Source organism: Acanthaster planci, linkage group LG15, assembly GCF_054643075.1.
Source record: "Acanthaster planci isolate LZ-2023a linkage group LG15, COTS_SCS, whole genome shotgun sequence".
Classification (NCBI taxonomy): Eukaryota; Metazoa; Echinodermata; class Asteroidea; order Valvatida; family Acanthasteridae; genus Acanthaster; species Acanthaster planci.
This window is the reverse complement of record NC_141791.1, coordinates 12358906-12380931: the sequence shown is the minus strand read 5'-3', so window position 1 is coordinate 12380931 and position 22026 is coordinate 12358906. Positions and strand designations below refer to the sequence as shown.

Below are 22026 nucleotides of genomic sequence, written 5' to 3'. Positions count from 1 at the left end.
AAATGAAGAGAAAGACATGCAATACAGCAAAAAAAAATCAACTTATCAGATCAAGAACGAACTGACATATGATGAACTGAATCACTTCGTTACATCGTAGTTTTAGCAGCTCAAGATATCAATTCAATCGTCCTTTTAAAATAATAATGCCTTGATTGGCATGACATAAAAAGTCTAAATTCAGATATCAGCCAATGAAGTCTTAGTCACAGTGTGGAATCTCAAAACAACTGGTAGAGTTTGAAAACCGCAACTAACCTGATGGTAGTCAAAATCTGTGGTGTTGTGGGTGCGAATGCAAATTTATGTGAATTAAGATGTCACCAGTTGAGAATGATGTTTGTCAGTGAGGTTTTTGGGTATTACTCCAAGGATTTTTTTTGGGGGGGTACTTACAGCAAAGGGCTTTCTGGAGTTTCCTCAGCTTCATGGCAGTCCTGTAAGCTGAGAACTTGACGGCGTTCAGCTCACCTAATGACTGGAAGAGCTCTGTCATCTTGGGATGATCCCAGTGAGTTGTCTCTGTTGCGTGGCTGAAGTTAAGCAAAAAAAAAAACAAGTACAATTACTAGGGACCCTTAGGCCAATTCCCAAACACGCAAAGAATTTGCTCAGCGCATGTACCTTTTACTAAGCACTAAGTGAATGGACCCAACGTTGTGCTATGCATATTGTGATTGGTTCTCTAATGTCTTCTGCTCAGCCAAAAAACTGCTGAGCAATATTTTCTGCTAAGCAACTCAACGATATAATTTGGACCAGGGTCAACTTCACAGAGCTACTCTACGCACAAATCTGCTTAGCAGGATCACTTATTTCTGGAATGATACTTGCTTAGGGCTGTGTCCAAATCAACAGGCCGCTGCCGAAAGTAACGCACAGATCTATTGGGAGTGGCTGCAGCCATAACCAGTGCCTTCAATATGTGCCATGTCAGAACCGTCGGAAACCAAAATTTGCTAAGGAAGTTTCTTCCTGCTTACTGCATCATTAGTGGTGGTGGAGATTACTTACTTGATGTAATAGGGGACTTTGTTACCGGCTACTGCCCTCTCCCACGGGTGCTGAACTGACACTGCAAGTCAACCAAACAAGCCCAATCAATTTTTTTTAATGGTCCCGGAGGAACTACAAATCATGATTTTATGTAGGTCAACGGCAACAACTTGGGGCCAACTTGCACCCGTCCATTTGGGTGGTCTTTTTAATTACACCTGCTTGATTCTCAATAAAGTGAAAATCTGCAGGTTTATGAGCCCTCTCAGGGTGGTGACAGGATGTGATATCCAGACTTTGGGGACTGGGTGTCATTTGCTTACATTACACGGACTATTCCACATACTATGTCCCTCACAAAATGAAATTAATGAGTTCCAATTGATGCAGAGCGGGTCGGATTTCTGCCAGAAATAAAACAGAGACTCATTGGATCTTGAAAAAGACCATGAATTAATACGGTTTCCTTGCTCTACAATATCAGAAGAAATATGTGCACTATTTATATATAGGCTGTGTTAACATGAGAGAAATTCTCCATTGGTGTCTTGTTTATAAACTACAGTAATGCTGATGACATTTTCTCAGAAATCCTTAGTTTCATCAGCAGAATGGAATTATCTATTTTTCTGACAACAAAATATTGAAAGTTTCCAAGCTCAATATCCTATCAAGGTACAATAGTAAATAGGAGATGGACACTGCTCTTATGTGTATATCGGATTTCAATGAGCCAGATGACCTTAACAAGTTTTAACTCTCCAGCTGAGAAGATTTCTCCACTCCTGAAGAGAACGTTATAGGTTCCAGTCCCACTGGACTTAGCCAAATGTTTTGCTCTTTTCAAATGTGTCCTCTCGCATGACGTTTCTAATGATTTGTAAATCCTTGTTAATGAAGTTTCAGTGACGACCAACCTCTGAGGAAGTGTTGGGACTGAGGTCCAAAGTCCCGCAGGGCCTCGTTTAGCAGTTTGCCCCTCTCCTCCACCGATATCTGCAGCATCTTCCAGCGCTTGTACAGGTCCTCCAGCCGGCTCTGGTTGACGGTGCTCAGGGTGACGGCGGCCGGCGGGAACTGGGCCGCAAGCTGGGAGAGGTGGTCCACATCCCGCTGGACGGGCGCTATCCTCTCCTGGAACCGCTGGGGGGGGGGGAAACAGAGAGGGAAAAGACTCAATTGTTTCCAAGTTCTAAAGGCTGTTTCACGAGCAAGCTTTTCATTGCCACGGCTATTGTCAGCTGGTTCCTGCATGGCTGGAATAGGCAAACTCCTGGCTCTAGATTCAGGGGCAGCCTATGATGCATTTAAGTTTATTCTTCTAACAGAGATACAAAGCTTGGATTTAATTTGGTTTGAACTTTTTATCAGAACAGAGAAAGTTCCATAAAATGCAAATGAGGGAGTTCAATGGTTGTGACAAAAACACTTTTTTTAGTAGGAGAATCTCCTCGTAACTCGTCCAGTTAAATAGTTTTACAATATCAGGCCAGGTCTCTCGTCTCTCTTTCTAATTCGGACTTCCGGTTCCATACCTTGACTTCTTCGATATGCTGCGGAAGGCTGTCAATGGTCAGATCACCGACCATCCGCCATCTTGACTTTAAGGACTCTGCCTCATGCAGCTTGGCATTCAGCTCGTCCATTGTTTGGTGGAGTCCAAGCATTTTCTACAAATTAAAACAATTTTAAACAGACAAAATGTCTTTTCAATTTCAAACAACACACTCCCTTATGGGGAAAACAGAAACAAAAATTTCGTGCTTTATGTTAAAATCACTGCAATACAAATGTGAAACCTTACGACAAAACAAGAGCAAGCAAGATATAGTTACCTCAATTTCACTTCCTAAAGTTAAAACCATCATTTCCAATCAAGTCTGTATAGTTTCCAGCATGACATTAAACTACTTTTGCTAAGGCGGATGGGATAGGGGTAGGGTTTACTCAATCAAATAATTCAGTTTGTGACTGGATCCCACAACATGAGTCTGAAGACAATTTTTTCCCAGTAAGTTTGTTAAAGTTTATAGAAGAAAGCGCAAACCGTTTCCAGGTACCACTTAGACGAAATTCAAATCATGTGGGTGAAAACCTGAGTCATTTTGCAAGGTTGGGCCACGTTCTGATTATCCATATTGGAATACTCAATGAGGAAGGTCACAAAAGGTTTAAAAAAAACACAACTGGAGACTGACCGCCAGGACATCGTCCAGTCTCTTCTGCCAGTGCTCCGACCTGCCGTTGAGCTGGGCCCACCTCTCTTGCAGGCCGGCCAGGCTCAGCCGCAGGCTCTGGACGATCTGCCGGGCCTGGTCCTCGGCTGAGGAGGCCGGCTCGGGCTCGCGGTCCAGGCTGCTTGCGTCGTCGCTGCCCCGTGAGCTGAGGGTGACTGCCTCGCTGCTGCTGCTGTCAGCTGCCGAGGTGACGGCAGCACCGTGCTCCGTCAGGTAGAGACGGCCCATCTGGATGTTCCTTTCCATGGTGGGTCGCTTCTCCTCCAGCTGGCTCTTGAAGACCTGATAAATGTCAAGTTGGCAAAAAGTTGGCTTCACTCCAAACTCTGCTAGCGTGCTTGCCGAGAACCTTCCTCAATCATCCTAAATTCTCCTCTACGCACTAAACCAACGGCATGAGTAACTTCAAAAAACCAGGAGCATCAAAAGCCATCGGAAGTAACGGCAAAGTGCCCGTACCTTCTTCAATCATGTAAAATCCTCCGCTCTGAAAAGTGGTCAAGGTAAAGGGTTAATCTTTGCTTCGCTAAAACCTCTGACTCACTTAGGATATGCATGTATTTGGAAAAAAAATGAATGTTTACAAGTGCAACAGAAAGAACAATTTCATTCGGTGACAGTTTGAATGTTACATTCCTCTCAGCTCCAAAACATGATATTATCATTACATCTGTCACCTCATGAAATTATTCTTACAATTGCACACATTCATTACTTGTACATTATTACCCTAAGTGAGGCACAGCATCCGTGGATGCAAAGATACTATGGAGATCACCCAGAGAAATTCAACTCACTTTGTGATCTTCGTTCTGCTGCTGTACTGAGTTGTAGTCCCCTCCCACCGGCTTCTTGGAGGTGAGCTCCTCCTCCTTTGAGCGGATCCACTCCAGGAGGTCTTGGAAGGCCTTTAGGAGGGTGCTCCACTCCTCTGCATTGGCCTCCAGCCGCCGTCTAGGAAAGAAGAGATGGTACTGCTTGATACAAGAGAGAGCACCGCCACACAACAGCCGAGACAAGCTACATGTACTTCGGGTACAAATGTACCAAGTCTGGCGAAGTTCTGCTTCACAAACACAGGTTACCAGCCAAATTCCTGTGTGATTGACATTACTGTTCAACGGTTCTCTGCTGACCTTTTGCTTAGCACAGAAATCTGCCAAGCAATTTGTCCACTTGGCCATTTCTGGCTATTTAAAACACTGAAAACTGAACACAACACATTACATTACAAAGAAAAATCCACAGTAAAAAGAAAGTGGAGTGTGAAGTATCGGGTAAATATGCAAGATTAATGAAAGAGTAAAGTGAAACCATGAAAACAGTTAATTGCCAAGAAAGACAGTATTTGACTAAAAGAGGAAAAATTGCTACGAACATGTTATAATCCTGATTCCACTTCGTTTTGTGCACGGAAAAAAGTCATAAGTGCTAACGACCTTTTGCCGGGAAGCATAAAATTTTTGTTCCCGGCAAAAGGACGTATGTATGCAATTATTTTATTTTAATGAAACATAAAGATTTCTTTGCATACAGTTCTAAAACATTTCCCAAGTCATTTGATAAGTTCTTCAAAGGTTGATTTTTGCAAAGCCTGTGTTGATTTTGTGGTAAATTTTTTTCCGTTTTTACTAAATAAAGAGAGTGTCTTTCTTACACCCTTTTACCGGCAACATTTTTTCTACTGTGATCATGCTTCCAGGCAAAAGGGCATAAGCACATTTACAACCTTCTGCCAGGCACATGACAACTTCTGTTTAATAATATAAAAATAATATAATTACAGAAAAGCCTCGACAGTTTAGAAACTCGTGTTTCCAAAAACTAAATGAACTACATTAATATTAACAGAGTCCTGTTCCACAACAAAAGGCAGGCAGAGGGTCACGCATGAAACAGACTGCAGTTAAAGAGACACAGCAGGCTGCTCATTTTTTGGCCATTACTTCGACTCTGACAAGCAATTTAACAAGACCCAGATTCCTAAAATGTTTCTGTAATTGTTTGGGGATGGTTTCTACCATATGCTCAAATATAGCCAGGTCTCTAGTGCTCCAGCAATCAGCGAAATGGGGGCATCTTGTTGAGAAATTCCTCACTCAGAAGTCTGTGAATTCATCCAAATGGACAACAAGCAGAACAGAGATGGTCAAAGATCATCTCATAATATTTATCCCGGCGTTTAAAAGAAAAAGACAGACAAAAATAACTGCACGGCTTGGAATGGAATTTTTTTTGACTCCAAAATAGAAATGTCACAACATCTGTAACCAACCAACTCTAGAAACAGAGCACAGATGTTTCTCATGACACATTTAATCGCAGGAATTTAACAACTTTTTCTCCTTCCAAAACCAGCCTCCCTGGCATTTCTTCCTATAAAAGAATGATTCCAAACTGTTTCTGTAGGCTGACTCACAGAAACAACATTTGGCATTTTCACAAGTGATTCCACAGAGCAAAATGGGGGGAAAATAGTTACACAGACAGGTGATTCAGGCTTCTAGGATATATGAGTTGGAACATCTTACAAAATTCATGACATACCTTACCAAATTTATGGGAAATAAAAACAGACAAGTGATTTCAGGATGCAACTTTGGGCCTTTTCACCTTGCGTTTGCCAAACCCAGAAAACATCCAGTGATTGTATGTCACCTGGAGGGTTAAAGTTATTTCCCTAAATTTTCTCTAAATAATTCTAAAATACTAAAATCAGCAATTTTGGTCGGATCAAGTCAGAGGCCATCAACAAGGGATATAAGCCCTCCAGAAACGATGGTCCCCACAACTCCATGCAAGCCTAGAGAAATTAGTATTTATGGACTTCTTTTCATTAAGCATTCACCCAGCTAGGGTAGCCGTATCAGTTCCCAATAAACTCTTCTTCCTTAACCCTAACCCTCCTCAATCCTTCACCTGTTGGAGGACTGAGGAGTGTTAGGGTTAAGACCCTTTGGCAGAAAACAATGCACAAATATTCCATTTTAGAGGTGGGGAAGAAAACATCACAGGTAAGTATTCCAGAGAAACTCACAGAATCGGGTATTGACTGAAAAAGAATCACGATTGACATTAAAGAAGCCCTATCCACATGTCAGCCTAGGCGGGATTCGAACCCATGCAGCGGAGGTGGGAAAGCAAGGACAGTGCATGTACTACTTGCGCCAACCAGACTCCCCTTCCCAGCCCCCTTGCAAGACGAGACCGCCCACCCACCTGATCTCAGACGACTTCCCCTGCAGCTTACTCCACCTCCGGTTCATCTCCTCCAGCCGCTGCTGCAGCATCTCCGTCTCCTCCTTGGACTCGCCGCTCTTGAGCTGTGTGCCGCCCGCATCATTGAGTGCCGAGAACACATTGTGGTGGGCCTCAATCTCCGCCTGGAGGTCCTGCAAATGGGAGGAGACAACAGTTTGATGTGATCTTTCTGGTGGCTTGGCAGAGGAGAAAGCGCATGCTGCATGAATGCTTGAACAAGGCATGTATTCTGCTAAAAATGGAAAACATTTCAACACAAAAGGGGCTTCTGAAGCATCTACCAAGAGCTCCTCTCATATCAGATAAAAGACACAAACAAAATGGTTCAAGGCCAGAAAAACACAGATGATTTTGCCTGTATCACCAACATAGCTGTTACCATGATTAAGTTCTCAGATATACAGTACATGTACTAGAAATCTGCATTGCTTTAGCCGAGTCACTCTGCAGGACACTGACTCTAACAGACAGGTGCAAAACTCCAGTGTGGGACTTGAAAAAGATAAAACTGCCTGCAATGCCAACAAACGTGCTGTGCAAACCTCAACCGATGCTCCCATCCAAAACGATGGGATGCCAATTTTCAGGTATTGGTGAATATTGTGAAAATTAACATGATTACAGAACTAATAGGCACATTTATCACTGAAATGACGGAGCAGGAAGTGTAAGCTGAATACAATGGCTGTAAAATGACCCATACATTTAAACATGCAACCATTACCACCATTACTTACAACCGTAAAAAAATTAAGGAAACTTCAGTTTAGGAATGGGAAAGTGAGTGTAAAATTTCAAGCCGAGATTTGACTCTCTCGTTTTGCTATCTTGAATGCCATGTTGGGGGGGGCGGCCTCACCTTCTCAAAACTTTGCAAGACCTCCTGCAAAACCAGGTTTATTCTGAGCATGACCGAAAAATCCAGTCCGACCATAGGAAACTAGGTATCGAATAAACACCTCGCTCCCTTAAAGGCATAACTGCTCCTCCAAGCAACCTCATCCAGGGCTACAGCATCTGCAGGACGGGCATCATTTTTCTCCACGGCGATGAAGAGGGACGCGGCCAAACGACTCCGACAGGACAACTGTCTGCTGATGTCAGAAGGCTGACCATCCTCACCAGCCGCATACCACAGCGGGTGGGCAGAACCTTAAGCCATACTAGGGTCTTCTCCGATTGACAAATTAAACCCTGCTTACACCCACCCGCCAGTGAAACGGGAAAGAGAACAGTGGGATGTACCAGCACCGTTTACCGGAGTCCGCTGTGCCAACCAACAATTTAGCCACCAGAGCAACAATATCCCACATCATCTTTCAGTCGAGGGTGAACGCCTTGTGACACCAAGGCATGCACAATGCCTCCCGTGTTATGAAATATTAACAGCCTCTTAGGGTCAAACTGATAGCCTGAGAGATGGCCCATGAAATTTTCATTCACAGAAAAGCACCAAAATGGAGACTAAAAACAAGCTGCACCCACGTCGACGACGGTACTGCATGTTTCTCATTGACTGAACACAGTGAACAGACAGACAGCAATCAATAATATAACTGGTTCATGTTCTTCTTCATGTTCATCCAACATGATTGGCCTTAAGAAGGGCATGATCAAATGCCATCACATTGGCAACGTACACCAATCTTGTCCATTCTCACAATACCAGATGAAAAATACAACAATTACGGTGGCAGCGATAATGGTCGTTACGTTCCAATGGCCAGTTGCACTGAAATTATTTCTTCACCACCACAAAACACAGTAGCAACTTGCACACGATGCTAAATGATGGGAAAATTAGGATAAATATCTATGCAGGGAGTGCCAGATAATGAAAAAAATTTTTTAAAAATGCCGATGTAAATTGCATGTAACAATCGAACAAAATGAAGTTCACCAACCCCAGACCAAACCAGTTGTAATGTTGTAACTCACAACAAAGAGAAGACATTTGGGTGGTACTGAACTCCCCTAATACAGGCAACAAAAGTCTACAGAAGAAATAAAGCAGCCGTGTGGACACTTGGAGCAGGAGTTTGGATTGTAGGTTGATTTATGGTGCGTAAGTTGGATCCCAAATGGCCAGAATGCAAGGAATGTGTCCTCTGACATGGGTAAGCGATCTGGCACACTCTGTATAGGGTCATCCTCACAATGAACAATATCTGTGTTAGACAGTTCTGGCCTTGTTTTGGACCACCAATAGTTTTGCCATATTCTGCAATAACTGTCTTTTAAAAAATATTTATTCCATCTGAGAACCCCGGGCTCAGTTTTGTTTGCTTTTCTTTTTGTTAAATATAAGTCCTTTTGTCTGTACATGAACAAGTACGACTTCAATTTGTTTGAACAAATTGATGAATTAAAAAAAAGAACTGTTGCAAGATGTTAAAAAAAATCCAAGCACAAACTTCTTCCTTGTTTTCCAATAAAAAATACAACTAAACCTGTGAGGCTAAATAACTGCTCGTGTAATGTACATGTAGATTGTTTATTAGAAAAACAAATACATGTGTACATGTGTTTACGACAACGCACGGTCCCTAATTCTTCAAATCCTCTTCAACAGACAGGGACAATGTTGCTGCTCCCTTTAGGCAGGAACTGACTAATTTGCACCACTGCTTGACACACTGAAGGACTGCGCTGTATCTGACTAGCCTGTGTGGTCATATTGACTGAGAGATAAGACAGAAATTGTACCTTCCTCAACCATGATGCACACACGTGCGCATGAGTCCGATCCCACAAAGAGAATTTCGGAGAGCTGTTGGCCATGGCAGCTTCCTGGGTACCCCAAGCGGGTTCAGCTGAGACAATGTTCTCCCTTACCTTAAATCTGACCCTCTTGTTGGGTAGGCTACGTTTTCCCTGCATCAGTATGGCATTCGCGACAACATCAGGACAGAGCATTGCTGAGTGCACGGTCAAGATGGCGGCCCATTAGGATAAAAAACTACGTGGCGCGATAGTCGGCCTATGGCTGGCTGTTCGTCATCTACCCTCAGCCCTGCTTTTTGCTGTTCCAGCACGAGTCTGCACTGCGAATGGACTGATAACATGAGGGACCGCCCCTCTACTCAGGAGCGTCTGTGACGCAACATCCTGTGCGGCTGATGCTGAACCAATGGCGCACCTCTGATGGATGCCTGTTTGGAAAATTGAGGAAGTCCTGGGATAACGAAGTTTGCAAGGTTTTCCTGGACGCGGCTGGGGTTATTTCTGATATGAAAGTGAAGCATTTAACTAGCACTACCTGTGGAAGGGAACACCTTGGACACACTATTCAGTCTCACAGGGCCCATAACGATAACTGGAGCCAGATTTTAAAAAATGCCAGTCTTGCACTTTACAAGGATCAACCAATCAGAAGATCCATTTTTCTGTTCTCAGTTGCTTGTAGAAAAACTTGAAACTTTCTTGCAATCTTAAAAATCAGACTCAAAGCAATTTTACAAATCTACTAGTACACGCGAATGCTTCATTAACATTTTTTCAACACACTTCCAGATCAACCTCAGCATATCTTCCTCTGGTTGAGTACCCTGACAAAACTTTAAAATATTCCAATATCCATCGCCACATGTCACATTTAAACCAGGTAAGCTAGCCCTCGCAAGCTGGGTGGTTGGTTGGTGAGACAACTGCACTAGCAAACAGGAGGTCCTAGGTTCAAGTTCCTTCCAAGTAGCGTTGGAAGCTTTTCCAAATATGCTACCTCACAGTACAGAGCACATGAATGCAAAACTAAGTGGGGTCATGTCCTAAGTCCAACATCCCATAAGTTTAATGTGTCATGAGTCCGACATTTTAGACTAATGAGGTATCATTTCAGACTAATGAGGTATCGGGCTTTGGGCTCATTCTAGCTTCAAAGCCTCCTTGGTCCGAACCAAGTTGATTTATGAGGCATTGGAGCGATATGGACCTTACAAAGCAAGCTTCATTTATCAACAAAGATAAAACATGAACTATTACGGACCACACAGCATGTGTAATCTCCACCTGTAACACTCAGTGGCACTATTCTGACATTTGACGTGGTGCTTGCATTCATTTATACTGGCTGTTGGATAAACAAAGCAACTGACTTAAAAAAAAAGCATAAACAAAATTTAAGTGTTGGACCAATGAGGCATCTGAGTGATCAGACCTGTTAGGAGTCAGAACGATGGGGCGATTGATGCAAGCACGGAGTCGCAGACCCCAACAAATGACATCATTCGGGTACCAATCCCATCAAATGGCGTTTGGTTCCACTTGCATACCCTTGGTCTGAAGCAACAGTCACTAGTCCAGCTTCCTCCTTCCAATGGTAAGAAGCCAATGCATCAGTCCATCCACAACTGACCCTCCCACTCACTCAACGGACTGCTTGCTGCGGAACCAAAGATCCTGCTCTCCTCTCGGAGGCGTGAAGCTGGTTTGGAAACAAATTGAATGCCTCTTGACCACTTCAAGTTCAAGTGGAAATGGCCTAACCAGAAATTATTGAAACTGTGTGAGTTTTGATGTGGAAAACAACTGAAAGGGGTCACAAGTTGTCTTCCTGTAGGCCCAATTTCATTTCGGGGGGGGGGAGTACCAAGTGCAATAGCCCCACTTCCTCACGGTGTATAAGGGTACTTTCTTGTGGTGTTTCATCCAGAAAATCCAATACTAAAGCGATCTATCATAAATGGGATCACATCATCACAGAGACCTATCTAATGAGAGAGAATTTGCAGTTCCTCCAAACGAGGAAATTTAAATGTAATGGAATGGACACGGAAGTTCAATAAATTACAGATATATCTAAACTTGTCTTCCTTTGGTTTCCTTGCAAAATTCAGATCCATGCAGGTGTATTCTGATGAATACAAAATGTTCAGATTCTTGGTACCCATATAAATAGGTCACATTATCTACAAGTAATGAAAAGACTAGGCCAATACACAGCACTTCCTCATCATAATGCGATCTGATTGTATGTGTAGAAATACATCTATACCTCAGGCGCAGACTTTGACATGGGTATCAATGGACCCCAATACACTCCCTTCCAACCCACGCTTGTGGAAGAATAAAACAGATTCGAGTCCCTCGGGAGTGTTCCTACCTGAACTAAGGAAGGTCAGATGGCAGCTAAGCCAAACAAAAGAGGTGTTGAGCGAGACAACATGATACACAGTCATCAATAGCCAACATGTGGCACATTAGCATGGTTCGATTCTCAGGGTAAACCAACTGTAGGTGGAGGAAAATTTCCCAGGGAGAATCTGTTTGTTTTCAGCATGACCCTTGACCTTTCATACTGATGATCCTTGACCTTTGAATGTACACTCACCAGTCCTCCTCCAATTCTCAATCGAAATGCTTTTCCTGTAAAACTTCTCTTGGTGTCTTCTCACACTTTTTAGAAAGGGGAGTCCAAATATGGTGAGAGATAATGTTGTTAAAGAAATACCAGAAGTTTTCATATCAACTCACCATAAAGTTTCACCGACACACAACTTGAATTCACCACAGTTATTTTGTTTTCTACACTTTTCTCTGCTGGAAATGGAAAAAAAGTAATGAACAATTCCCAATGCAAATTGAATTATACTTCATAACAAAGGTTTAACCACAAAGGCAGTGCCAAAAGGAAACTGTACATTCCATGGTTCCAAAAAAAAAGTGTTCCAATCCACAACCAAAATGCAAGATGCTTGCTTGAAAAAAATCTCGGAAAGTTTACAGCTGTGGTTTCACACACGATAGTACTGAGGACATAAAGACTAATCACGGCGGGGATCCTACAGCAACCTCCCTCCCGGGCAAACGAAAGAAACAAATTGAAAGTCAGCTAGTCAGGAAGACAGCTGGAAACAGATGAGAGTTTCTCCTCCTGCCAAAAAGCTCCCCATGAAGCCAATCTAGGTAGGATAGTTGCTCCATTAATCACAGTACCATATCTTCCTGCCCAACAATTTCCAAGTGACACAGGAGTTCAACCATTGATTGGTTCATTCCTCGTAGTGGATGGAAAACCAGACAACTGGGCTGACAGATGAACCATTCCAGAGATGTGTAACTTTTCATTATTATTTCTTTTTTCCAAGGAGGGTGTTAACTCAGATCAAAGAGTGAAATAATACCCTGGCATGATTTATTAAAAGAAATTATTGGCATTCTACCGGAACTATTCATGTCTCCCCAGCCCCCCCCCACCACTTGCCATAAGAAGACAGTCAAATAAATTTCATCAAATGGAAGTCTAGGCCGTATCATCATCCACGGTGCAGGCTCAGTCAAATGATGATGTGTGGTCCACTACGCCATGACAAAAGCCCCGAAGTAAATTTGTGTGCATTAGACGTTGAAGATGAGCCTGAAATGTGACAGGTATGACCGCTCTGACATTTTCTCCACATGAAGATGAATATTTAAAGTCTACATTACACACTAATGCTATATTCGTCAAAGGTAGATGCACATACCAGTGTGAGGTGAATCTGCATCCCTTACTTTCATCATGGAGCATGGAACAGAATAGACCTGTCCAAATAACACATCAATACTTCCTTAGAACACAACATCAGGGCTAACAACACCACATAATACAGCTGGTACAAGGTGAACTATAGACTAATCCAAGGGGATGCTATAACTGCGGTGGCGCCGCGCTTGCACGCGCATTCTTCAGCTTGACGCGCGCGTGCATTTTGGCAAATCATGACACCCTATTGGTCGAGGAGGCAAGCAACGCGCGTGTACCACCTGTCCACGAGCGTTGCACCCCCGCAGTAATGGCTTCTAATTCTGGTTGACGAATTACACTATGGTAATAAGTTTTTTCTTGGTTTCAAGTGTGTCACTCCATGCACTGGAGAGAATCAATCTTATCCGTCCCTGTTCCCTTTAAAACCATCAGGTTATGAAAGATTTTGTACGATCGAGGAAGGAACAGTCCAGTCATAATAAATTTTTCCATTAGATATGAAGATCGTAACATGAATACAGGGTTCTCTGCTTGGAAGGCTTGAGAAGTTACCATCAAGGAGGAAATCAAATCTGGCCACCGAGTAGATTCCGGAGCAGTGTTGATCCACATTACTCAATCTTAGTCAACAGCAGCCCACCACATGATGCATACTACTACCTAACAAGCCCCTTTGGAGTACCAGACCAAACCCCCAAAACCAATCAATAAATAAACACCGGATCAAGCCAACAACACAAGAAGTGACAAGAAATGGAAGTGCGGTATTGATTCCCCAGACAATAACTCCGCCCTCACGCTTCATCACATCCTTACACTGGATCCCTTTGTCCCCTCCTGATTCTGTTTACTAAACAAAGCTCCTGACAAAATAACCTTTACATGCAATGGGGAGAGCGTGGTGCACACCAGGAGAACGTGGGGCACACCATGAATGCCAGCAGGCCTGCTAGAGGTCGACCATGACAGCCTAGACCACTTCCTCTGTTTTATGTTGTGGACTCTATGGAATGGGGATCCCTTGTGCCAATTGACACTCCTTTTGTTGTGTTCCACAAATTGGGGTACTGTTCGGATTTCAATGGAAATGAATGAAGTGCCGGAATGGCATTTGATGAAGACCTTGCCATTGTAACTGTAGCCCACAGCCGTGCATTATGTTTAAAATGTTCACTCCTGTCCTTATGTACTGTGTGATACAGGTTTTCTCAACCACTGTGGTTGGTGAGAAATGGAAATCACGGCGATGCTACTGTCTCGCCTTCTGCCTCTGTGATCTACCGGTGGGTTCGAATCTCACCCAGGCCAAAATTGGACTGCATTTACAGTCCCTGCCTGTTTCCACAAGTGTTAAATGAGATAAAGATACACGTAAGTGGGAATGGTTAGCCAAACTTACCCCAAGGTCACCCATGTGCCTAGATCTGATCATCTCTTTCTTCCAACAGTCATTCACAGTGTCACTGATACTCCACTACCATTTCAGCGTTCGCTTTTCTTTTGCAGTAAAAAAATATGCCTAAGAAGTGACCTATGACCTACATGAATAATTCCATGCAGTGAGTATATGACACTCACACCACTGAATACAAATAACATATTACACAGTCACGAAATTGAAACAACACATCAATTATGTGCGGCAATCGTTTACAGTGTACTTACACATTGGTCCTATTGTTGGATATTTTATGACTGCCTCATCATGGTAACCAGGGTCACTCGGGCCAGTCATAGTAAAAAATTGTATCCCAAGTCAATTATATATTTTATGTGGCTAGATATAAAATGCCAGCAGTGATATATGCTGGTAAGTTGAGTCAACTAAACACTCACTTAGGTATGCAACGAACTAAACTGACCTTTTAAGTCAACATCAGAACCTGCATGTCAGTCACAGAATTCAAACAGTTCTCTCAGAGTTTCGAAATCTACTTGGACGAGCCGGGCAACATGTATGTGTGTGTTGTTTGACTAGCTCCATGTGTATGCACTCTGAGCTGGCTACAATCTGACTCCCACAAATACCGAATACAGACGCATGACAGATAGAAACTGTGATTTCAATTTCAAGATGAGTAGTAAGGCAAGCTTTCCACATGTACATTTTTAGGGTGTGTTGCGTACATGATGCGTTCATGCGTTTCATTTTCATGGACACAAAAATCGACTCCATTAACACAAAATCCGCTGGCACCGCATTCGGCCCTCAAAATCACTCCGGGGGCGATTTTGACGGATACGCAACGCTTGGCGCAAGTGTTGACGGGCAGATGGAAAGGGGTCTTTATCGGTGTAATTCTGATTGACTGCAACCTGTAAGAGCACAAGGACATCAACTGTCTGAAGGAATGCTTAGAAGTGAATTCCATTAATTTTAACCTGACTTTTCTTTCACTCGAGACTCTTTAGGCTACATGTAACTCGATACGAGCATAAGTATTAGCATGGTTACACCAAAACAGAGAAGAAACTAAACCAAATACAGGATAGAAACCAAAAGATTTTACGGTTTGGCTAAACAACAGCTGTGACAAGTGGTACGACATGTTCATGGTGCTTTTATTCTTCAGAATGATAATTAAAACAACGAGGGTCAAGAACAGGGAACAAATAACCTACCAATTTAGGGCTGAGCAATTTCAAACACAATAAAACTCACTGCTTATTAAAAAAGGAAAATGTAACTCTGAAGAGAACACATGGCTACGTCGACCATAAAGACAACTATGAACAACGTTGGGTTGAATATTCTCAATTTCCGGCCCAATTCACTCACCCAGTCAGTGTCCAGGTCAATGCCCTGCCAGTCCCAGCAATTGGTGGTAATGGGGGTGTATTTGATTCCCTCCACGGGCTCCTTGCTCTCCTTGGATTTCCGCTCAAACATGCTTGAAGTCCAAACAGACCTGGATTGTGGGGGGAACACTGTATAAAAGACTTCTTCAACGAGGCCCGGCTGAAATTGTCCCCGCGCACGGGATCGCGGTCGTCATGCCAAGTAATCCAATCCGTATACACACTCCTCTTTGCTGTCTGTTTTCCTGGGATGCCTCAGAATCAAGTGTATCTTTGCTGTAACCATGGAAACAATTTTACGGATGAAGGAGATGCAAAAGAAAATTCCAGGGAAGAAAATCCAGATTCACTCCAAGCCTTGCTGTATGTTGTTATCTTGTGTTTGTCAGCACATTCACTCCAGCAGAACAAAACTTTCAGAAGTTATGTTCCAATGTGTTCTCCCCTTGCATTTCCGCACAGCTGTTGAGTTCACTTTTAGTGAAATCCACAGAGTCAGTCCAACCAAAAAGGAGGAAAAATTAGGCTTTAACTTTCCATCCGGCCCAGACACAACACGAGCAGTGAGTCCAGACGGGCACAGTCTCCCTCAGTCCCTCATGTCAGCCGAGTTACCCCAAATTCAGCTGACAGTGGCCAACCTGGCAAGATTTGTGGTTCTTCGATCAGATCAGAGTGAAAAAAGTCTATCCCAAACACTGCCCCACTTGTAGCAGCAGAACCAGTCAGAGACATGTGGCTCGCACACGCACACACCCCGGCAACTTTCACCCACAATGTTGCACTCTGGGCCGCCCTGTCAGTGACTGACAGATCCGATCAGAGCAGCCCACAAAGCAGCCCTCGACTCTTGGGAACACAAAGTTCAAAAAGACAAAAATGCCGGGCCTGACATGCCATCGTTGAGCAGACAGTATGGTCTAATAGTCCTTGGTGCCTCATTGACCGCAGAAAATCGAGGTCGGCTGCTGACGGGATTTGTGGCCTCCCAAGTTCAATTCAATCAGCTGGTTCCAAGGATATTCTGGTTTCTTTCATCCACTTAAAAAGTTTCCTAATTGCTCTGCCTGGGGCACTTTACCCAGAACCAACAGTGCAGCATTCAACTCATTAGCTATTTTGGGTCACAGATTTTGGCACATCAAAACGTACATGTACATACTCTCCATGTGCACTTTCAAAGACTCATTCACAAATGCATCATAAATGTGTAAGGACGAGTAGACCATCAAATGTCATGACTGTTTTGAAGAGATGTCCTCCGGAACAGACAGGCACATGAATCATTTTAGCGAGCTGACGTAGACCTGTCATCAAATTTGTACAGAGTTTAATATAGGCCTACAATGAGCACAGACCAAGATCCATTGAGTCAAAGTTTACAACGAACTGCTTCCCAAAACAGAAGAACACAAAAGCATTCAGATGACCTGAAATCCTCTGTCAATGTTTAACCATCAAATGGGCCTCGTCAAGTACATTACAGACCTCACTTCACCCGGCTGTCTACTGTTCAACAGGCTTTTCCCAGTTCTGTGTCAAATATCTTCCGCCTTTATTTGGTCTGGGTTTCAAGTAGGCAGCCCACGCAGAGTACACACGGAACACATCCTTTGTGCAAAAGACCAGACCGCTAGTTTTCCAGGTTGCGCATTCAATCGGTGGCTACTGCCAGAGTGTCAAGTGTATCAGTTGAGCAATCAGCTTCTGCCAGTTTTTTTTTTAATCTCTGAGAGATTTTGCAGATGGGCTTATCCAGTGTGTGCAGAAACACTGATCCTTACTCACTCCCAGTAGAAAAAATAACCAAGCCTGTAGCTGTACTGTCATGCTGTCCATGTACACAGTTACCCCCCATTAACGTTTACAGCCTGGTGTAGTGAGCATGCATCTTCCAATCATGACTTCCGGACGCCTCCAGCTTCATGAATGGTCCTTTTGTTCAAGTCCTCCTTCCAATGCAAAGCTCTGATTCCATGCCCGCAGTGAAGTCATCCCACCCCCTTGGGGAGATCAGGGAAGTGAACACTTCACAAGAATAAGGACACTTATGTGTAGTAGTAATGTGAGAGGTCTTTTGTATCCACCTCTAGCCTGTCGTGTGCCCCTAGACTGGAGTTTTCTCGCCCCCGTAGCTACCAGCAGGAACTACCAGCAGGTGTTGGCTAAAAATGTGACTACCTTATATTACCTCTTGTCATACCTTCCCACTCTAGGGGCTTAGGCCACCACAAACAAGAACATGGTTTCTCTTTCATGGCACGTGACATTTCTGAATGCCCACAAGGTTCCTTCTACATGTGAGTATCACGCCGTCAATTCCACTTTTTCTGTGAGACACCTTCGGTTCATAATTAAATCCTGTCTAGATGGGAATTTGGGGAAATATATGTAACGCCTTAAATGGGATCCAAGAAGTTGCAAACAGGCAGAAATAATTCACTTTTATCTGAATACATTTCAGAAAACATCTCACTATTTTAGCCTGGCCTAAGCTTTCTCCTTAGTAATCATATGGAGCTATTAAACGCAACTCCATGGTAATCAGTAGTACATTAATTCTTATAGGGCAATTCACCTGGATAACCATACAATGTGGATGAGAAGGTCACATAAATCATAAATTACAGCCATCAAGTGCATGCTTGTCAAAATATCGGGAACATATTTTAGGAAAGAACAATACACAATTTACTCTCCAATTAAATATTCATACAGTACTCTTCACAAGCTGTTTCCTGTTGGATTCAGCTCAGGAGAACCTTTCAGATCAAACAAGGGAGAAAAACACACAAAAGACCTCAAAAAGTAATTTCTACAGGTACTGCTGGAGAGCCTGTTGTCAACAGTGGACCAGCCCAAAAGAACCAGCATCAAGCATTCAGAAACTGATTGTAGGGAGAATCCATGTAAATCCACAGGGGTGTACGCATAAACCACACTTGGGTTATAGTTTTGAGTCAGAGGTTTGGAATTCAAAACCACAGGAGACATATATCATAAGCAGTGGCAATCATAATCACTGAGAGATTGTGCAGGAATGCAATTGAGATGGAAAGAAGATCATTTATCAGTACACTAGATGCCTTCCAGTAAACAAGCCGTTAGACTGTTCATCTTGCACAGTGAGCTGTGTTGAAATAAAGAGCTGGGTGGCAGGGACTGTGAAAACATGACAAAACTCTCAACTTTTTTAAAGGGATGAAGTTAGGAGGGAACCTTGATTTGTACACACGCAAATGTAGAGTGTTGTCTTGCCTAACTTGCGATGTGCATAAAAATTGAACATTAAGAATATCATACTCTAAACTGAAATGAGTTTGACTGTCAAAAATGTTGGTTTCAGGACCTCAGCAAACGTGAACACACCAACTGATTGGTAAAATGATCAAAATTCCAAACAATTTAACCATTAACTGGGACAAATATCTGCAATAATCACTCCCACAGCCATCTCACTGAATACATAGCAACACCCCATCTCTCTGAAGTTGTGGCACAGGAACAATCTTCCCAAGAAGCATTGCTCCCCCCAATCTAGTCCACGTCTTGAGTGTAACCCCTGGATGTGGATAACATGATACATGTAGCTCTCTCGTAAAACTGCCAATTGGGACAATAAACTACACTTTGCACCAAACACAATTAGTGACCAATTACTGGAACCTGATCATAAATGATGGTCCCCTTAACAAGGTCTGGTCCAGTCTGGCCCATAAGCACCTCTCTGTTTGCCAGTTCCCCCTATCAAAAGTTCAGTTAATATTTGATTGAACTGCCAGTAACCCAGGAATGGGCAAACCCTGTAATCCCTACCCCCCCCCTTGCTGCAGATTGATGACGAGGGACAACTTTGCACTTGCTGGCTCTTGATGACCAAGTCCTTTGGGACCGTTTTTGTGTTTATGGCATCGTTCCCTAGTGCGCTGACACTGTTTGCAGGGATTTCAGTGCAATGTGGCAAGAGTCGAATTGACAGTTGGGCCATAAACTACAAAAATATCCTCCATCGGCAACCTTCCCCCTCCCTTGACCACCAAAGGCCAAAGATGAGGGAGGTGGATTGTAGAGAGGATGGCTCGTAAAGTAATGCCATCATTTATTCAATCTGCAGTACTGTACATGCACTTAACCATTCACACTCAACTTCTCACAGATGTGAACTGATATAATTACTGCGGTGTATATTCAAACTAATGGTTCCCCCCCCCAAACATACAAGTGACAAGAGTCATTACGTGAACAATGCATTCAATGTTACAAAACCAAAGCTTGTCCGGGCAAACTGCTGTGAGTGCAATCATTTATTTACAACAGCATTTGCAGCATGAGTTTTATGGCTCATTCACAAGTACCACGTTGCAATTCTCAATATCTGAATAATTTCATTTCATGTGTTTTTTTCTCTGATATATCTATTCCTGAAAAAAAAAAAACATTAGCTGAAAGATAAAAGAGACAGGCTTGTTGGGGTGTGAAAAAATTTCCTATCCACGGGGACTAGTCACTCAAGCAATAAGGGAAGGACAAATATGCGGCTGGAATGAGACTAGAACACAAACCTGACCTTAAATTTCTGAGGTCACTGTTTAATACACACACACATACTGTAGCTCCCTGCATACACACAGACAAGCATCTGGCATTTGGGAGATTTAATGTCTCTCTCAAAAATAGCTGGCAGCCATAAATCTACAAGGCCAGAATGCCCTCCAAAAATGTCAGGAAGATTTGATTGAATTACGAGCTGCCGCTGGAACTCAACCATTAGTTTCACTTTACTAAATGACAGCTACTGGAAGGAGGCACTGATGTAAACACTGAAAGCTGGTGTTCGGACCTCTGACTTCTTGTGAGCAGAGAATTTCTATCCAATATTTGAGTGGAGAACCTTCTCAAACATCTTCTTCTCCACATTATCATTTGACATGTGCTTTCAGCAAGAACAATGTGGAACAATGTCACCAATTCTTCCTTCTCCAGACTGAAAGCTTGTTTACCACGGACAAACTTGCTCTGCTGAAAAGCTTGCTCAGGTTGCTCATTCAAAGTTACTTAACAGCAAATTTACAATCGATTTGGGATTGCATCTTAATCCGAGTCGACATTATCCTAGTTGTCCCTGACATTAGGCATGGCAAAAAGCAATCATTGAGAGTAAAGAAACGAGATGGTTCACCAACCACCCTGAACAACTACACTATGATTCTATCTCAACAAAACTCACTTTTCAATCTGACTGCAAAACAAACATAAGAATGTGAATGGTAACCTAAAAAAAATCACGTCTGTTACGTGAAATGAATGAAACATTAGGTTACACAGCGGTTACACAGCAGACCATCTAAAAATACCCGTAAATGAAACAAATACATTATCATAACATCCACAGGAATAATCAAAATGGCTCATGGCTCATGTTTCCGCACACAGCAGAAACCATTTCCAGATAGTGCAAATAAAATTATATCATAGAATTCTAGCCTTTTTCAGTGGTCAGCAAAGGCCTTGAACACTGGCAAAAGCCCCCCACAACACTTGTCCATGGACTTCTCAATAAATCCGCAGATACTTCAGCTGCACAGTAATTAAAGCAATATTGCATTTCCCTTCATGTCCTCCCACATAATCTTCCAACTTAAGCTGTAAACAGCACTATATTCCTCAAACTACTACTCTTTTATGAGTTGCCTTGGAGAAGGGGGGGGTTTCTGTAATTAACTGGCATTTATTCAAAGTTAATTGAACTCGACCAGTCTGACAGGTCAAATCTGTGCTGATTTTTCACAGCTGGTGAACAGCAAAACCATTCAAAATCCTTAAAGCAATTTCAAGTATAATTCTTGACAAATTTCATGAAACTATACTGACTTCATATACTAGCATAAAAAACTGCCAGTAGTTTAATAATTTCTGTATTTTCAGAACTTCCACTTGAGGGATGGGACAAGCTACAAAAACTTAGCACTTTCAAGAATTCCAAAAGCAAAACGAGAAATTAATGGCTTTGACCTTTTATAAACATTGGCCACTTTTGTGTGCTTCATTTTCAGTGTTTTTCTTTTTGTCTTTCTTCTATTCTCTCTTTACCATTCTTTTTCCTTTCAAATCGACACCACCGGGATGGTTTTCATTGCAACTTCGCATCCACCTGAACACATCCATGCTCTCTACGCTCACCAAGTTTCAGCCCAATCAAACAAAACAATTGATAATGTCTGGAAATTAAAATCCGTATCTGCGTCCTTTGTACAGTCCATGAAAACA

At 42.8% G+C, this 22026-nt stretch overlaps 1 protein-coding gene across 6 annotated transcripts in view; it reads right to left on the bottom strand.

Annotated features, from left to right (window-relative positions):
- dmd (dystrophin) overlaps positions 1-22026 on the bottom strand; it is a 173713-nt gene that overhangs the window by 10385 nt on the left and 141302 nt on the right. For all 6 annotated transcript variants that reach the window (XM_087146941.1, XM_087146939.1, XM_087146940.1 and 3 more), the window contains 7 exons: positions 6453-6625; positions 4031-4187; positions 3195-3515; positions 2532-2666; positions 1914-2139; positions 1015-1075; positions 397-533 (listed from right to left, as the gene is read on the bottom strand). In XM_087146941.1, coding sequence (XP_087003067.1) covers positions 397-533; positions 1015-1075; positions 1914-2139; positions 2532-2666; positions 3195-3515; positions 4031-4187; positions 6453-6625 — 1210 coding nt within the window. The remainder of the gene's footprint in view (positions 1-396; positions 534-1014; positions 1076-1913; positions 2140-2531; positions 2667-3194; positions 3516-4030; positions 4188-6452; positions 6626-22026) is intronic.